The sequence below is a fragment of the Spermophilus citellus genome (assembly GCF_964194105.1).
Source record: "Spermophilus citellus genome assembly, chromosome: 1".
Classification (NCBI taxonomy): domain Eukaryota; kingdom Metazoa; phylum Chordata; class Mammalia; order Rodentia; family Sciuridae; genus Spermophilus; species Spermophilus citellus.
Window position 1 is genome coordinate 183808754 of NC_138182.1, and position 19132 is coordinate 183827885.

Here is a 19132-nt window from a genome sequence, read left to right on the forward strand (position 1 = left end):
CAAGATGAAAGGTTGAATAACTTGCTCAAAGCCACTCAGTGCAGGAGTCTCCGACTGTATGTAGACTTGCATCCCAATGTCATGTCTCTGGAATGTCTCCATGCAAGTTACTTCATCCCTTGTGCCATTTTCCATGGAAAACCGCTTTCTCTCTCTGCTTTCTTCAACTCTCAAATGAGCACATTTGTTTCCTCCACCCTGCCCCTGCCTGCCTTCCTGCCTTGTTGAGGCTGTCGACATGTATACAGGGACACAGTGTCCTGAGACCTGAAGCTGCACAGCTGGAGAGGAAACATGGCCGGGTTTTCTATTCCCTCTCTCCTCGTTGGCTTAACCTATAAGCTTGGAAGCTGGTTTTAATCTTACATCTTCTCTCTGTATGTGTGTTTGTTTTTAGAACTCTTCTCCCCTTAATTCTTTCAAGGAGACCTTTATTTGAAAACATGCTCTCTTTCCCTCAAAGCCAATCTGGGTCCCAAATCTTGATGAGGTTACTTTGTTTACGGATATTGATAAATTCAGAGCAGGATTTCTGGTTTATCTAACTAAGTAGGTTTAAATGATGGCCTTATAAAGAGAAAAGGCTTTAAGTAATTAAGAAGTTTGTAAAGCAATTGAATGTAATCCTCTGCTTCTAGAGACTTCATCCTGGGTTTATTTCACAAAGAAGATAGGTTTGTTTTTGTTTTGGTCATTTCATTGTGTGCTCTAGCATAGATTCCATTTTGCTATGAGAAATCATGGGGAAAACTTACCTTTGCTAGGTTAAGGGCAGGAAGAGAAGGACCTGTTATTCTGACCCCTTCATTTATATGATTAAGACTATGTGGGTCAAAGAGGAAAAATAATTTTGCCAAGGTCAAACAGTAAAATAAAGTTTTTAAAAAGGGGGCGGGGCTTATAAGATTCATCATCCCTTGCTTTGGTTCATGCTTTCCCTCACGCTTTTTTGAGGGAGGAAGACAAGAGAATGTTTGGGACAAATCATTCCCCGACAAGCCCCCTGAAGTTCATATGTTGAAGTTGTAACCTTCCGTACCTCAGAATGTGACTGCTTGGAAAGAGGGTCTCTAAGGAGATAATCGTGTTAAATGAGGTCATTAGGGTGGGCCTTACTCCAGCAAGAGTCTCATAGGAAGAGGGTTAGGTCACTGACACCCAAAGGGAGACACGGAAGGCACAGGGATAAGAGAGCCCCCAACAAGTCAAGGAGAAGGGCTCAGAGAAACAAGCCCGTTGACCCACGGTCTCAGATCTTAGCCTGTAGAGTAGGGAGAAGACATGTTGCTACTATTTAAGCCACCAGATCTGTTACTGCTTTATGGCATCTTAGCAAAGTCATACAAGGGAAAGTTAAGATCAAAGAATTTAAAAATCCAAAACTTCTATCTTGGGAAATTCTCAATGAACAGACCAGGGAGACCAAGATAATTAATATGTGTAATAAACAATACCAGGCCAGAGCCCATGCTAATTGATTTTTAATCATAATTTTCATTTCATTCAAGCCTTATAACATGCCTGGATTATAGTTATTATTAGCCCCAATTAATAGATGAGGAAATTGAGACTCAGGAAGCTAGTTTATTTAAATTACATGGTTATTAACTAACTGGTGGACTCAAGCTCACCCTCTTTTTGACTTTAAAATCTTCACTGACCACTTCCCCATAAGGAAGTTAGTCCAAGCTGCTTAGGAATCTTACTTATCAAATTTTTTATGATAGGAGAAACAAACAATGCCCTCCAATGTCTCCATGACCTGGAATCCACTTAATTGATTAGATAGAAAGTATTTAGCTCCTGGACTGGGGTTGTGGTTCAGTGGTAGAACTCTTGCCTCATATGTGTGAGGCACTGGGTTCGACTCTCAGAACTCTATATAAATAATAAAATATAGGTCCATCAACAACTAAAAAAAAAAAAATTTAAAAAGAAAGTGTTTAGCTCCTGACTTAGAATAAAATACAGATCAGGGAAATTCAAGACAATAACCAAGGTATTTGGGCTTTACTATAATCTCACTGGTGACATACTTTCACACGTCAAAATGAACAGTTACACCTAATGAAGAGCTAATGTTCACAGTGGTGGACTTCAGGCCCTGAAGAAATCTGATCTGCTGAAGGAGAATCAGTAACCCACTCTGGGTCATATTTAGTAATGCAGGAAATCAAACCCATACGTCTATAAGGTAAATAGACTTGAAAATTGTCTAGACGAGAGTTTACAAGGGCAGTTTCTAGAAATATTGTAAATAAGATGTGATAAACATTTAACCAACAAAATCCAAAACCAAAATAAAACCTGAACTCCCTGAAAACCCAGATAGATGTTACGACAGAAGAAATAGGAGGTACTTTAAATACTGCATCTAGATGGCTCTATAGCAGCACCTCCTCCCTGTCTTAAAGCTGTGTGGTCTGTCAGTTCTTAAAATGTAGACATTAGATTTAGTGGGAAGAAAACAATAGTCAAGTCAAGAGGTGAGTGGGCTTTGTTTTCAGCAGACACTGGAGTTGAGTCCCAGCTCAACTAGGTATACCTGTGCAACTTTCTTGGCTCTGCCTTTAGAATCTTTAATCCAAACACTTCATTTCTCATCACCACCACCACCTTAGCTCAAGCCTCTGTCTTGGTACTGCAGGAACTCCCTGACTGGTTTCTTTGCTTCCATTTTGCCTACCCCTAATTTATTCTGCACGCATAACCAGGGCTAGCCTTTTGAAATGTAAATCAATTCACTCCCCTGCTCAAACATCTTCTGTTGCACTGCAAATGAAACACAGGCCATGGCTCTGAGATCCTACTGGGCTGGCCCTGCCAACCTCTAGGTCTTCTGGCCTTCAGTGACTGGCCATTGGCTGTCCTCCCCTCTTGTCTTCCCTAGGATATGACTTGCTCAGGTCCAACTCAGAGCTTCTGCTCTCTGTTCCCTAGTACTCAGATCATTCAAGTCTCTGTTCAGCTGACAGCTTCCTAGACATGCCTTCTTCATATTAAAAAGCAGTTCCTGACTCTCCCTGGGTTCCCCCATGCCCTTGTCCTTTTTCTCCTCACTATTGATAGTATTGTTGACAGAAATCCATAGTTTCCACTAGGACACATTCCTTTTGCTGAAGCTCCACACTCAATTATTTGCTAGATATTTATGCCAGTTATCTAGTAACTTACTCAGTCCTTGTCTTTTCAATCACTACCATGGCAGGGAGTTTATTTGTCTCACTATAATATCTATAGTACTATAAACAGGAGACACTAATAAACATTAAATGAAGGAATGAATGGATAAATTCACGAATTAAAAGTGACACATCTCCTTCACTTGACACTAGTATGCTTTCCCTTGTTTAAGTGGTTTGGGAAGAGCAGGTGTCAAGTAAGAGGCATCAGAAGCCGACTAGACATCTGCTCCATGATGATAGGGACATCCCTGCATCACCAAGGCTACCCTCGAATAAGAGGAACGGTGAATAAAAGATGAAGATGTGGAGTAACAGGGACTCAGTGGTAGCCTTGGTGAAAACCTGCTGTGTCTGGGGTGTCCCACAAAGGTTGCATCTTGTTTGCTATTTTTTTAGACATCTCTTAATATACGTCACAATGAAAATCTTGCTTTGGTAAGCATAAAACATTGGCAACTGTAAACTTTAGCCTGCAACATTTATGAGCAGAGACACGTCATAAAAGATTCTTTCAGAATGTTTCCAAAAGAAGGCTTTACTCCTGGTGTTAGTCAATGAGTGTTAAATAATGATCAGGAAGAGAGAGGCACAATCTGGTGACTATGTGAGTAAGATCAAGTCTGTGTGTCTTTGAGCATAGGGGGCATATTTCTGTAATATTAGCATAGTCTTTGCAGACAGTAAACAGTCTTGTATACATTCCAGAAGGTTCCTGTTATGTGTAAAGCCTTGGAACTATGTTGAAGGTGAAGAAATCTTTTGTTTTAGAATTAACTACCCTCTGAGAGTTCTGATAAGGTTTAAGTGGTGCCTCCTTTGTGTCTAGTTCAAGAGCTTCTTTCATTCCAGGTCTGCCTGACCTCTTGAAGTCCTTGTTCTCGGAGCATCTGCAGTTTTCTCTCCGTATAACACAGGGAAGTTTGGGGCCCAAGAGTCAAAAATAGCCACTGCTTTAATAGCTACCTATCTCTCAAATGAAAGCAGAGCTATGGGAATATAAGCTTTTAAGCAGATGGAATGTGGTGACCAAGAGAATTAGCCATCACCACAGTCTGTTTCTTGTGTCAAGAAAGAACCAGAAAAAAGAGTGACTCTTTTTTCCCTCCCTGCTCTATGTTCCTTTTTAGGAAGTGTGTCTGGGTCCTTAATTAAGGTATACATATAAGTTAAATAGAAGTAAAAAGAAATGAATAGTCAAACTACTTTTCAAGGTTATAGAGAAATGAGGGTGGGCATCCAGGTGGATGTTTGTGACTTGAGAAGATTTGGGTTGTAGCCTTTAAAGGAAGCCCTGTTTATTGAGCATTTACTATGAATCTGGGCTTAATGGTCACTGAAGCCCTTTGGGGGCATATATCATTCTCCTCATTTTACAACCAGGACTCAAAGGCCTTTCTTCCCACCCTCTCCCATTCTGCTGCTCTGCTTTGATTGACACCTGCGTTCTTGGGCTGTGATGAGGAAGAGAAAGCTCCAGACTCAATCATTGATGTTTGGACTCCAAGGCAGAGCAGACTGGGGGACATCTTTCCTCCCATGCCTGCTCTTCAGGGCCCCCTTTGTAGTGGGATCTGGAGCTCCACAACTGTGTTATTCTCTTAAGTTCATCCACAGTGGGAGAGGTTTAGGAAGTTGCATAAGCCAGTGGTTGTGTGTTTTTACCACAATCCCCAAGAAGTCCCCACCAGCTTTAAAAGTATAATATCTGACTTGCAGAAGAATCCTTTTAGCCTCCACAAATAGATGGGGGCCACTGCCTGTCATTTGAAGGTGCCCACTCATACATTCCAAGGCCCAAGCCTGCATTCCACTTCTGGGAATTGCATTTTGGCCGGCTTTCAAATATAGTGAAAAGGTTTTTTGTTTCTGAAAAGCAGTAGGGTGGGAATTCACTAGGCTTCCCTGTCATTGTAAAGATCCAGTCAAAGCCAGCTGTCAGTCAGAAATGATCAAAGAGGAGAGCTGCCTCTTAAGAGGGAGGTGAGTACCATTCATCCACACAGCAGCAGAGAGAGGTGGTGAAGTCACTTTCTGGACACAGGGCCATGACCAGATTCCAGGGCTCCTGATTCCCATTCTAGGAGTCTTCTTACTATCTTAGCCTTTCCAGTATGGCCTTGCTCAGATCCATCCATTAACACATGACTCCTAAATCCCAGGCCCCCATTTCTACTACATATCTGTGTGGTTGGCCAGTCCCTCCAAATTATTTATACTCAGCAGGTCAGCTTTTTTGCTCCTTTTTTTCTATTCTCTGCTTGTATTAGTGAGTCCTTCCTGGACATCCTGCTTTGAAACTGAAGTTGTGTTTGACATTATTTTCCCTTCTCTTTCACTTCCTTAGATGCTTTTCTCTGATTATGTCATGCATGTTCCAATCCATATTCTTGCTGTCGCACTGGGCCATAGAAATCATTTAATTTTTTTTAATTTTTATAAAAATTTTCTTTATTAAATTCCTTCAAAAAGTTATTAAATGTCGTGTGCATTTTGCAACTAAAGAAATAATGTAAATACACAAATAGAGGAAAGGGAAGAAAAAAGTTCTCTATTCCTCCTCCTTTGGCATCCCTTCCCTTCCACCAAACCTAATATTAATATTATTGATGTACATCCTTCCAGATCCTTTTCCTGCTTGAACAAAAAACATGATGAACATATGTAATGTTTTTATTTGTTTTTGCAAGAACTGGAACATAGTTTGCCCATTATGCCATGGTTTACTCATTTTAGATATTTCTTCAGTTCAAGATATTTTCCAAGCGTAGTGGTACATGCCTGTAATCCCAGCCTCTTGGGAGCCTGAGGCAGGAGGATTGCAAGTTCAAAACCAGCCTCTGCAACTTAGCATGGCCCGAAACAATTTAGTGAGACCTTGTCTCAAAACAAAACAAATAAAAAATAAACAAAAATAAGCCACCAGATTTAACCAATTTAAGAACTTAAGAGCATCCCTAGTAGTAGTAATCCATAGTGGGACTATATTATAGCTTATTAAATCATGTTTCATTGTTGGACATTTCCAGACTAGGCTGACTATTTTCTTTTGCCTCTCCCACTAGTCTCTCCACCTCTGTGTACCATGTTCCATGCCCTGGAACTGTGAGGTCTCCATGAATAGGCCCCTTTGTCTTTGGGCTTTTGGTTGCCTTTAGTTCATGTGGCACCAGTAGGAGATTGGAGAGAAGGCAACCAATGGAGTCAGGGTCATTTTTTTCGAATGCCTTCCTGCAGGGTCATTGCAGGTTGGCTGTATGCCTCCACTTCCATAGCCTCATCAATTCATTGGGTATTTTATTGAGGATTAAATGAACGAAAGGTTCCTAAAGCTTCTAATAAATTTTGGCACATAGGAAATTTTCAGTAAATACTAATCATGAATTATTGTATCCTCACTCTCATCAGAACTGTCTTTGCCCATTCCAGTGTCCAAATTAGCCACTGTCCCCAAGATCCATGTCAGACGAAGCCTGTATGGATTCTTCCTCAATTACTGCCAGAAGGTTGTTCTCTTTCTCAATTAATAGACTGTTTTATTCAAGTATCTTCAGGTTTATTAAAAAAATCGGGCATAAATCTTGCATTGGTGTGATATATTTGTTAGAACTGATGACTCCTCAATATCAATAGCATTATTGAAGAAGTCCATAATTTCCATTAAGACACATTCCTTTTGGTGAATGTATGGTGTCATCTGTCTACCATTATAGCCTCATCTGGGTGGTTTCACTTCCTTGAAAATCCTGTGTTCCACTCACTACCAACTCATCCTTTCCTTCTCACCTCCAACCCCACCACTGGTAACCACTAATTGTTTTACTCTTTCTACAGTGACACTTTGTCTTTTCCTTCACATTCTTCTAGCTTACTTTTATTACTGGTTCATCTTTGCTTCTACATAATATAGAATATCTTGGCTAATCACCCTGCAAGTATATATTTCAGGAATGAGTTATTAAATTGGTTTATCCTTAGAATTGAGGCCTGGATTGGAATTCCAGCCCTTGCTCCTGGTGGAATAGACATTTGGCTTTTGCACAATCTCAGGGGCTAACAGGACAAAGATCCTTTTTGATGGAGGCTGGATCCCACTCCCCTAGGCTGCACAAGTATACATGCTGTCACCCATAGTGCATGGATTGGAGGCCTAAGAAGGAATAATGCAATAGAAAACAACAACAACAACAAAAAAAAAAATAGCAAGACACACACCATCACATGAATCTAGACCAATGAGACAAATTAGTTCTCTAAAGCACTGACTTTTCTTAGTTCATACTGGACTAGTCCTGAGCACCATGTTTCTCAGGAAGTTCATATATAATGATAATAGCTACCTTAAATTTCTTCTGCAGTTTGGATTTGACTTTTATTATATATCTGTATAATAAAAGTAATAAAAAAGAAATTGTAGCACAATAGTGGTAGTCATTTGTGTAATAGCTATTGCTCATGAGCCTTTTGAAAATGCCCAGCCCTGCATCATGCCATTAATTCTTGCCATAGGCAGTGACATAGGCATTCTTATCTGTACTTCATAGATATGTAAACTTTGTATAGATACATAACCAAGCCATGTTGGTTTATGTCCTCCCATGTTGGCCTGGTCCATATCAGCATGATATTTCTGTTGTTAAATCAAATTATTTCAGAAAGAGGGCATTAAATAACTTTGACTCACAATAATGGGAAATTTTTCCTCTTTTTCAAATCTTCTGATGAGATCAAGTAAGGAGTCTCAATTTGATGCTTATCTCTCATTAACACTTCCTTGATACTTGATATTTTTTTTTTAACAAAATGGGAGATCTAAACATCCTTTTTGAACTTTCCTTTTTTGGACTGGGGATTGAACCCAGGGGCACTTAACCACTGAGCCATATCCCCAGCCCATTTTTATATTTTATTTAGAGACAGAGTCTCACCAAGTTGCTTAGGGCCTCACAAAGTTGCTGAAGCTGGCTTTGAATTCAGGATCCTCCTGCTTCAGCCTCCTGAGCCCCTGGGATTATAGGCATGTAGCATGGCACTGGACTCCTTTTTGAAATTTTTTGTAGGTAGCAGAATATATGTAAAATTTACTAATGGTTTTATTTTATTTATTCTATGTTTACTATTTTTGGCAAATGATGCTGGCTTAGAATTTATAGGAATAAGGTGTTGTTTACTTTTAAAATTGTTTATTTAAGAATAATATTAAACAAATAACAGCACAGTTTGCACAGGATATGTCAAATATTATAAAGGAGGAGTGAGTGTAAGTAATTGAGATTTGGGCTGTGTAGACCCAGCTGACCTCCCTACAAGAACCAAATGGCTCCATGGTTCCTCCTGCCCAGTGCCCTCCCCCCATCCTCTTGCTTTTGGCCTGGTTTTCCAATGATGTCTATCATTTGAGCTTATCCATGTTTGGAACCCTCTTGAAAATTGACAGACTAATTATCAGGGGGCTGAGACCAAAGTGCCATCCACAGTTATTCCTTATCCACTCTGATCCAGGTCAGGTTACATCACTTGTCAGGCCCTTTGATAATTGCATCTTCAAAATGGTAAGCATGAGGTTTCGGGAGGGAAGAATGCACAAGACTGGCTTTGATGTTCTGTCCTGAAGGCTGACCAACCATTCTGCCCTGGTTAATACTGCCCTTGGCTACTCTTGTCTCCTCCTTTCGGTTTTCCCTGGCATTTTCTACCTCCAGGGCCAAACATAATACCTTGATACAGCATGAGCTCCTCATGTGCTGTGTACTCTGCACAGTGGGTTGCATTGTGAAGGAGTGCCCCACGTTCACTTCCATACTGCACTCCTTGGTGGGCACCAGTGTGTTTGGATAAAGAGAGAAATGAAGAGTGTGTTTGAGACTCGCAGCAGGTCAGTGGTTTGGAAGAGCCAACCCTGTTAAACTCTGCCTAGTTTCAATAAAGATTTGCAGACCTTTCTCTATCTCTGTCTCACAGGCATGCTGGTCATTGAGGGTCCCAAAGCGGTTCAATATGCTGGTAGGGAGGGTGGATGTGGGGTAATACCTTACCACCCACTCCCCTGCTGGAAGAGAGTAGCTTTTTATCTTTTCATAAGGGCTTTTTTTTTTTTTTTTTTTGTAGAGGAAGAATGACCTGGAAGGGCCATGGGAACTTGCCCTGTGCGGGTGGTTTAAAAGGAGAAGTCTTAGCTGGTGACAGGAACTCAGAACAGTTGGTGAGGATTGGCTAGAGACTGGTGTCTCCAGAATTCCCTTTATGGGAAGGTCTGTTATATTTTGATTAACAAAATGTTAGTTCAGTTTTTATTTCTGAGAAGAGTTTTACAGTGGCTTGTTATAATTATAAGGAATGATAATGTTGGTAGCTCCTACACATTGAGCGTTTACAGTGTGCCAAGCAGAGATCAATGTTTTATATAGAGTAAGCCCCATAATCCTTAAACCAGCACCCTAAGCCTCCCTTACCTAAGGTTGCATACATAATAAGGTTGCATGCAGGTCCTCTTAGAACCTTCTTAGAAAATCAACAAGATTTCACCCATGTGGTCTATCCATCCTGATATATTCTTCTTCTTTTTTTTTTTTTTTCATCTCGATATATTCTTAAGAGTGAGAGTGTTTTCTGAAAGTCAAATCTAATCACTCCAATGGGAATTTACTTAAAATAACCATCCACGCCTTCATCTGGACTTTTAAAAGGATTTTGAATCCCCACTGGGGCTCAGAGTCTGTGCTTTGTGATTTGAATGCAGGTAACAAATTATTTGATTCTAGAAGATTCATTCTCCACTTTTTATTCTCTCTCTCTTCATGAGATTATAGCTTGTATTCTGAGCTGCTGGAATGTCTACTGAGCATGGAACAGATGTGTCTTTAGCTCTGATTTCTTCTGGAGGCACATTCTCCTTACCTAAGATAAAGCCAGCAGCTTACATTCTTGACAACGAGAACTAGAGGAGGAAAACTAAAATGGGAACCAACATACCCAATAAGCTTGAGTTCCTGATGCTGTCTTCTCACTGGCTGTGCTAGTTGGAATCAGTCATCAGTCAGTGGTTGCTGTTCTTAACATCCTTGTTAAGGGTTTATCGCCTACGCCTTTGCCCTGCTTCTCTCCCCTCTTCTTTCCTTTTCCCCTCCTACTTTTCCTTCCCTCCTTCCCTTCTTCCTTCTCTCCTTTCCTCTCTCTCACAAAACCATAATTTTAAATTTTTCTAAACTTTATTATGCCCTAGTGAAGGAAAAAGAGGTTACACTTTTATCACACCTCAAGGACCTTTGCTACCCTGAATTGTAAATTAGATCCCTTTACTGCATTGACACATTTCAGGCCACAAGGGCAGGTTTAATGCATTGATTTCATAAGTTCTGGCTAGATTTAGTGTATTTGTAAAGTTACCTACTGCAGAGAACTGGCCTGCAGTTTGAACACTAAAACAGTCAGATTTGGTATCAGAGAAGAGAGTCCTGTCAGAAAGAGCCTTTTATTGTAAGGTTTAAATAGACTTGGTACAGTAGCCTCAGGGAAATCAATACCAAGAGGTGAGACATCTGCAACTGTAACTGATTCACTGAGTCTCTTGGTGTGAGTCACCTCTCTGTGTATGAATCCCTATTTGGATAATGGGAGCAATAATTTTCTTCAATATACTTCTTAAGGCTTTAAAAACAATTTAACATACTATAAATAATATTAATGGAAAACATATAACTGATATTTATTAGGTATACTACTGAGGACTAGGTATTGCATTCCTCCCCCCCATCATCCCCTAAATACCCTCACCCTCATTCCTGGCAGTGACTCTGGGAGGTAAGCCTAAGTATCATTATCACTCTGATCTAAAGAAAAAACCTGAAGCTCTGAGATATTTAGCCTGAACTTAAGATCCCATGCCTAGTCGTGTGGTCTAATTTTCCCAGTAGTGGGGAGAACATAGCTGGACTACAGCTTGCCAATTGGTGGCCTGATACCCTGCTGGGCTTCAAAAGGGTGAAGTACTGGCCCTTGGTGCATATACAGGGCCCAAGCAGAGTCCCCAGCTGGTTACACGAGGCTCTGAATAGTTTCATTTTGGATGCAGATACCCTCTAGATCACCCCAGCATGCCCTAGAAATGTCACCATTCCTTATGTATATCATTACATGAGAAAGACTGCTGAGCTCCAACTAGACAGTGGGTGCTTAGAAGCCTTAGCTGCCAGAAACAGAAAACAAAGAGCCCCCAGAAGCAATGCTCATCACTGAAGATGACATGTAATCAGAGATGTTGAGTGCTCATCTTTTCAGCTTTTGACCTCAGAATATGTTAATCTATGAGGCTGGTCCTTGAGTTTATAGACAAGTATTTCTGTGTCCCATGGCATTTGGTTTTATGTGGCCTGGTATGGTCAGTAGTTATGTCACACCCAACCCTCAAATTCCTCAGTGCCTTTTCAGCCTCTGTGACTCTGTGTTCTGGGCTGCCCTTTGTAGGAGATACACCATACATGGAAAGAGGTCAGAATCATCAAGTGCATTTTTAATGGAGAAAGAATGGAAAGCAAGCTAAAGACCCCCAAAGAAGCATTTTTAGAAATCTATGAGTTCAGGTTTTAATATTTCTGCTCTTAAAAATAAAGACTAATAATAATAATATCCATAACCCATTCAGCAGGAGTCTTTTCACTCCCCTCTCTGAGACCTACACCAGACCTATCATTCATCTTTGATTATTGAGCCAGAAAGAGTTTATTTAATAATCATTTGAAGGGTTTCCAATGACACTAGCTCCATGGTGTTAATTCCACTTGGCTCAGCTCCTTCTACTCCTAAGGTGTCCACGGGGCCTGAGAGGAGTCCCTCCCCTTTATTGACATTTGATGCTTTTGAAAGAAGTGATGATCACACTAGTGGTTCGGGCTGAAACCCTAGTCCTCGGCCTGGTCATGTTTCATAACTGTTCTCAGATTGGCCCCTTTCCAAAACCCAGTTTAGTTCAGCTCTTTGCTGGAAAGATAAAGAACATTAGAAAAGCATTGAGTCCTGAGAGGGAACTCTTATGGTTATCAAGGTATTACATTATGAAGCGTCTACTGGAGATTCTGCTGCCTTCATAGACACACAGAACTGTGGGGGGGACTGTGCTGGACTGTGACTCAGTGCAAGGCTGGCTCATGGCTGCAGAAGAGCCTCCTAGGGAACTTATGAAATACAGATGTGGTACCTGAGCAGGGACTGGGAAGAGGTATTTTTCTATGTGTACATGAGTTTGGAAGTGCAGACCTAGGCTGTCTCATACAGCCTTGCAGTACTGTTCAAACAGTAGCTTGCACCATCCTTTCAAATTTTTTCCCTCAAAGGTAAAATTTCATAGCCACTTCATGTGTTTTTTTATTGACTCAGATGCCTTTAGGTTATGCTGATATAATGTAGCCCCCTATGTCCCACCCTTTACCATTTCTTTGATACATGAAAGCTTTCTAAGATGGGTTTTAGGAACCAAGGCAAACAGATCAAGACACTAAAGGAGTCTTTGGACTAGTGAGAGGATAATAAAACAACATAAATCAGCTATTTCAGGACTTCTTAATTGTTCAAACTTAATTGCAGTGGGAGCAGGTGAAATTTGCTGAGAAGTTAGGTAATGCATTGGGGGTGGGGTGGAGAAACCCCTTGGCTGGAGGCTTGGCAAAGGAAAATGTGTCAGGTGAACATATAAGAAAGCAGAGAGAACATTTTTGCAAAGCTTTGGTGGCCAGGAAGCCTGATAGGTGACAAGAACTACCTCATTCATGGTTTCATCACTGCACAGAGTTTGAGGCAGTATATGCTAGGAATAAGGGTGGACATGTTGGCAGAGACTGGATCATGAATATAATGGTAGGATATAGGGGCTTTTACATCATGTTTGGTGGGAGTACGTTTTGGACCTTATCACCACAGCTTCCCTGCCCCATGTTTAAGGTTCTTTTTTTTTTTTCATAAATACTACCTTGATCTGTATCTTTTTAAAGTCCTCTCTCCTGACAATATGGCATGATGAAATTTCTTATTCTCTTGCAACACCTTGGGAACAGAAGCTAAGTAGTAATTTTCTATATCCCACATGGGGCCCTACTTCTATGTCTCATTTTCTGGCCCTGTTAACATGTTTGTATTTTGAAGCCAGAAGTCACCCATCTGTGGGGCTTCTTCCTTAAACTCTTTGGAAGCTATCTTATCAAATAGGGACCAGGGAATGAGCATCATGGGAATTGTGATGTTGGATAGTTCTGAATATGAGGTCTTCCTGGCCTTGACCCCTTGACCTGCCACCCTTCACCCCCAGAGTCAAAGAGCCATGGAGCACATTTGCCCCGAGCTTTGCAGCCAGATTCCTTTTCTACACAGGCATTCTTCACTCCTCCAATCATTGTCCTTCCATGTGTCTCAGTGTGTTTTCATTCAAACCCAAACACTTACCAATCCCAAGATGAACAGCTTTCCCACCTCTCAGCCTCATCTCAGGCGTCTGTCCTTGAACCTAAGCTCTGGCCACTTGATCTTCTTTTCAGATTTTCAAAGAAACAAGCTTTATTCCTACTTCAGACCTTCTGCACATGCTGTTCCTTCTGCCTGCAGAAGTTCTGCATCCTCACCCTGTCTAAATTGCTCAGACCTGGAAAGACTTTTTTTTACATCTTTGTTTAAATAAGCCCCCTTCCCCTATATTCTTGACACTTAATATGCACTTTTACATTGTTTTGAATTTTCTCTACTTCTTTATTGTTAGACTTTTCCTTTATGTTCCATAAAGCAGTGACATGTGTGCCTTATTCACAACTGTACCCTCCCCACAAGTTTCATGATAAATATTCAATAATTATTTGCTGTATCAGTGGATGGATGAGAGACAAATGGATAGATGGGTGGATGGATGGATGGATGGTCAGGTGGACACAGTTGAAGTATCTAAGTTGAATTCTTCACAAAACCAGCCAGCCAGGCTTTATTCACACCATAGCTCCACTCCTGGGAATACTTTTCTTCCCCATTAACCAACAAAGTTGCATCTGTTCAGTCACAAGCTCCTGCTTCAGTCTAAACTTCATGTGTTTAATGAAATATATGATCCATAGGGCTGACACTAATTTACCCACCTCCTGACCTATATAGAAAAAACATATTTTTTGTTAATAACCTTGGAATATATTTTCATTGTTTCCAGTTGGATCACTTATCCAAATTTCATCTAAGTAAAAAATTTTTATTTTTCTTAGGTTTAAAGCAATGAGGATGCCTTCAGAAATTGTGAGCAATACTGAGTATGATGAAGTAAATATGAATCCTGCATAATTTCTTCACCCTGAGTCAAACGATATAGATATTCTGTCTGTTTCTATTTAGTGATTTCCTTATACATCACAACTTGTGTGCTTGTGTACATACATATATGAATATCCTGAATTTTAAACATAATATGAGCTGAACGTGTCCTTGTGTCATTATAAATACTTTTAGAAGCCCGTGGCCATGATAGATTGCAGAAGCAAGATGTGAAACTCCATAATAATTTGAATTGGGTACAAACAAAAAAGTGTGAATCCCCTACAAATACACCCAGCTCAGACGTTGAGTGTCTTGGGCACATGAGATGTCTTTGTTAAAAACATTCCTGCCAGATTTCCAGAACAACAAATGGGGAAAAACTTGGCAGACCACTTTCCTCTGAAGAACTGTGACAATAACTCATGTTTTCTTTCTTTTCTAGAGTGACCGTCTCCTTATCAAGGGAGGCCGAATCGTCAATGATGATCAGTCCTTCTATGCTGACATTTACATGGAGGATGGCTTAATAAAGTATGTATATAGAACTTTTCTCTTTTTTTTTTTTTAACTTACTCTCTTCTTGGAGGCCTAGAAAGAAGTTTATATTGCATTAATGAAGTGAAAAATCTAAGTTTCATCAGCAGGATATTTCTCAAGACTGCTTTGTACAAGCTGTATTGATTGGCACTCTATGGGTCATGGGAAAGTGGTGTGTGTGTATTGCTCATAGTTTCTGAAGGCATCACTATTGCTTTAAACCTAAGAAAAATAAAGTCTTTAAAAAGCACCCTAGGGCTGGGGATGTGGCTCAAGCGGTAGTGCGCTCGCCTGGCGTGCGTGCGGCCCGGGTTCGATCCTCAGCACCACATACAAACAAAGATGTTGTGTCCGCCGAGAACTAAAAAATAAATATTAAAATTCTCTCTCACTCTCTCTCCTCTCTCACTCTCTCTTTAAAAAAAAAAAAAAAGCACCCTAAAAATATCTTGGCCTTGAGTAAAAGGTATCAAAGAAGTTGAAATCAGGATAAGAGAAGTACACAGAAAGATATCCATTTATAGGTAAGGTTTGGGGGATAGTGTATTTATTTATTTTCTCCAGATTTTTATTGGTGCGTTATAGTTATACGTATAGTAGGATTTGATATTACATATTCATGCGTGTACTCAATGTAAGAATATAATTTGACCAGTATCACTCCCCAGCACTGGCCTCTCAGTGCTAGAAAGTGTATTTAAGTTGAAGTTTGACAAAGGAGTAGGGCTTAGAATGTCAGGGCACAGATTAAACATGGATTTCAAGCATGATTTCCAAATAGATTCATCAGGGAGGTATAATTTCTTTAAAAATAGTTGGCTCTTAGGTACCTATAAGTGCATACCAGTTAATTTTTATGCATAAGTTCCTTATTTATGAACCTCAAAGAAGGATTTGATTTTTGCAGTCTTGTTTTTTAGGTCTTTAATCATGTACCACAAGTTACACCAATCACACTGATAAGATATTTTATAAAACTGGAGTATCCAATCCATCTTCTTAGCTACCTGTGATCTCATTCAGTTTTATTTTTATATTACTCAACTTTATTGGTTAGTTTAAGATTGTGATTATATGAGACCTCTTATTTATCTTTGAAAAATTAGCTCAGATATAGTTTTCTGTAGGGAGATAGATGTTCTCATCAAATCCCAAGCCTAAGCTGAGGGAGGGAAGCCTAAGCTTCCCTTTCTGTGTTCTCAAAACATTCTGTGCTTTTATCAATCACAGCAATTCTGTCATAGATCCCCTTAGAGCAAGGATCATATCTTGCTCATCTCTGTAGTCCTGACACTTAGTCCAGTGCTTTAGCACATTACAGATTTGGTTAGAGCTACCTTTTATAGCTACCTTTTACTATGTGCCAAACACTGTGTTAGATGTTTTCCATTCTATCTCATTCAGTCTGCCAGCAGCACTGTGGAGAAATTATATTGTCACCCTCTTTTCTTAGATAAGGAGAAAGAGACACACAGAAAGTAAATAAGTTGCAAAAGGTCAGCACATCTGTGAAATACATTGAATGGCTGGGTGAATGAATGAATGGATGAACAAATACAAAGATATTCATTCATAGTTTCCTTGCAAATTCACATTTTTACTCTTCTATGTTAGAAGAGAAGTGGAAATAACAGGCAAACCACAGTGTAATGCAACAATTTCTTGAAAATATAAACCAAAATTGAGTACATATTTTTCTATGACTAAAAAATTATATTGTTGGAGGTATGTGCTCCCTCACTTAGAGACTTTCAGAGATGGAAAAAAAATTTAGTACCTAATGCTTCCTCCTCATTTCAGCACTCATGACAGTTATCACTAATTGACCACACAGCTTTTTTGCAGTTGAACCTAAGATCTTCACATGTTATTTTAGGCATCCACAAGCAGAACTGAATACATAGGATGAATCTTTTTTCCATGTTTATTAGAAAGACTGCAAAGCCACATGTTGAGGATATTACAGAAGGAATTGACCATCAGTTGTTTGTTCTGTGATAGAGAGAAGGTTGGGTGAACATGATCTTTATCCAATCCTGAAAGTTTGTATATCTCCGACAACCTTCTAGCTCACCAAGTATAAGGATAGAAATAATCTCTTTAATTGTTGCAAAATACACACACACACACACACACACATACATACAGAGAACCTAACAACATGAGGTAATAGCTTATTTTATTTTACTAATTTAATACTATCAAGCATTAAATTAGAAAAATAGATGAAATTCAGAGGAGGGAGGGGGCTGGACATTAGTTAGTTATAGCAGCTGGTGATTATTGAACTGTAATATGCCTTTAGTCTTGTATAAGCTCAACGGAAACTAACATTTAATGTACATAACTCTATGGAGGACACATTACATTATACAGATGAAATAATTGAGGCATGGTGAGGCTAAGTTGCCCATGGTCACAGTGCTGGCAAGTAAGCTGCAAATGGGAAACCAAGTAGCCTCCATCCAGAGCATGGTCACACTCTTCATTATCAGACTGGCGGTCAATAGAAACTTGAAGAGGAGGAAATGGATGCTGAAACTTCCAAGAATTATGTGACATTGATCAGGATGGTGGAGAAAAAAGGAGAAGGCATTTCTGTTTCAGATTTGTAATGCTGAATGTCAAAATGGTGAAAATACAAATGCATGCGTGCATGCACACACACACACACACACACACACACACACACACACACACACACACACATACACACAGGCCAAACAGTTCTTTATCCCCTTGATTCTTAGTTTCTCCCAGAGGAAAACTGATGAGGAAGAAAAATGGGCCCAGAACTAGCCAGTATCTGGTCTAGAGTAGAGTTAGGATCAGAGTCTGCATTTTTTCCACAGTGTGTTTTGAATTGTGGTAGCTTTGGAATGATCCATGGTGATGTGGTAAAGTTGAACTCTTAGAGATGTCAGAAATACTTTAGATGCAGAACTCGAAAGTCTGGCAGGCCAGTGCTGGACTTCTTACTGCCCCAGGAGAGAGTCTTTCTAGCTGCCTGTGTACAGAAAGGAAAAGTACTCAAGCCACCAGTACTTATATATCCAAGGTAGGAGATGTCCAGTGATGATGTCGAGGCTATGCATCTGGGTTTTACCTGGACAGTTTTGACCTGCTGTCTAAATCCAGGGTGTGAAATCAACCAACCTTGGGTAGTCTGTAAGGAACAATGTGCAGGGAGCAGTTGCTATTGTCACTTTCCTGGTGAGGTGTGCCTTTGAGATGCTGGTCGGCTTACTCCACACCTGAGTCCCCATTGCTCTGAAGCTCCCCAGACCAAGCTGTGTCTTGGGGAGGTTGTCATAATCACCAACCTTGGCTTGAAGCTTCTACAAAGATGCTAACCACACAACAGCAGCTGGTGCTAGAGGCATCCAAATTTTTTACTTTATCCCCTACAAATCTACTACTGGCTGTGGTTGGTGAATCACCAGGGAAAGATCTGGATTGGCAGTGAGGACAGAGGTGGAAAATGACCCAGGCAGAGTCCTTTTGTTAGCACAGATGACCTGCTTAGAATGTAATGAAGTTCCCACACCTGTCCTTGAAATGATTCATTATCTTCTTCTGTCTCTCATAACAATCTAGTAGTTTACACTTCTTCTAGCCTTTCCAAAATTATTCTTCACCCTTAAATGAAGAACAAAAGGAACATGCTTATTTTTTCAAAAATGTTCATTACACACACTATATTCTAGACACTGTCAAACCACTGAGGTTATGGTCCAAAACCAGGACACATAGTCCCATAACAGATCATTTCATGTCAATAAAAACACATGTTTTCTGTATATATAGCTATCATTGTTTAAAAATTGCTAGACTTATGAGTCATTTGCAAAGACTACTTCAACAAATATATTACAATGTTTAAAATTCTATGTTTGTCTGGTCTTTTAAATTGCTGGTTGTTTCACTGTCTCACCAGGCAAATTGGAGACAATCTGATTGTCCCTGGAGGAGTGAAGACCATCGAAGCCAATGGGAAGATGGTGATCCCTGGAGGCATCGACGTCCACACTCACTTCCAGATGCCGTACAAGGGAATGACCACGGTGGATGACTTCTTCCAAGGGACAAAGGCTGCCTTAGCAGGAGGCACCACCATGATCAGTAAGTCTTCAGAT

The 19132-nt window shown here is 40.1% G+C and overlaps 1 protein-coding gene across 2 annotated transcripts in view; it reads left to right on the plus strand.

The window, feature by feature from the left end:
- DPYSL3 (dihydropyrimidinase like 3) overlaps nt 1-19132 on the plus strand; it is a 107061-nt gene that overhangs the window by 61242 nt on the left and 26687 nt on the right. For both annotated transcript variants that reach the window (XM_081293265.1, XM_081293266.1), the window contains exons 2-3: nt 14902-14990; nt 18934-19118. In XM_081293265.1, coding sequence (XP_081149391.1) covers nt 14902-14990; nt 18934-19118 — 274 coding nt within the window. The remainder of the gene's footprint in view (nt 1-14901; nt 14991-18933; nt 19119-19132) is intronic.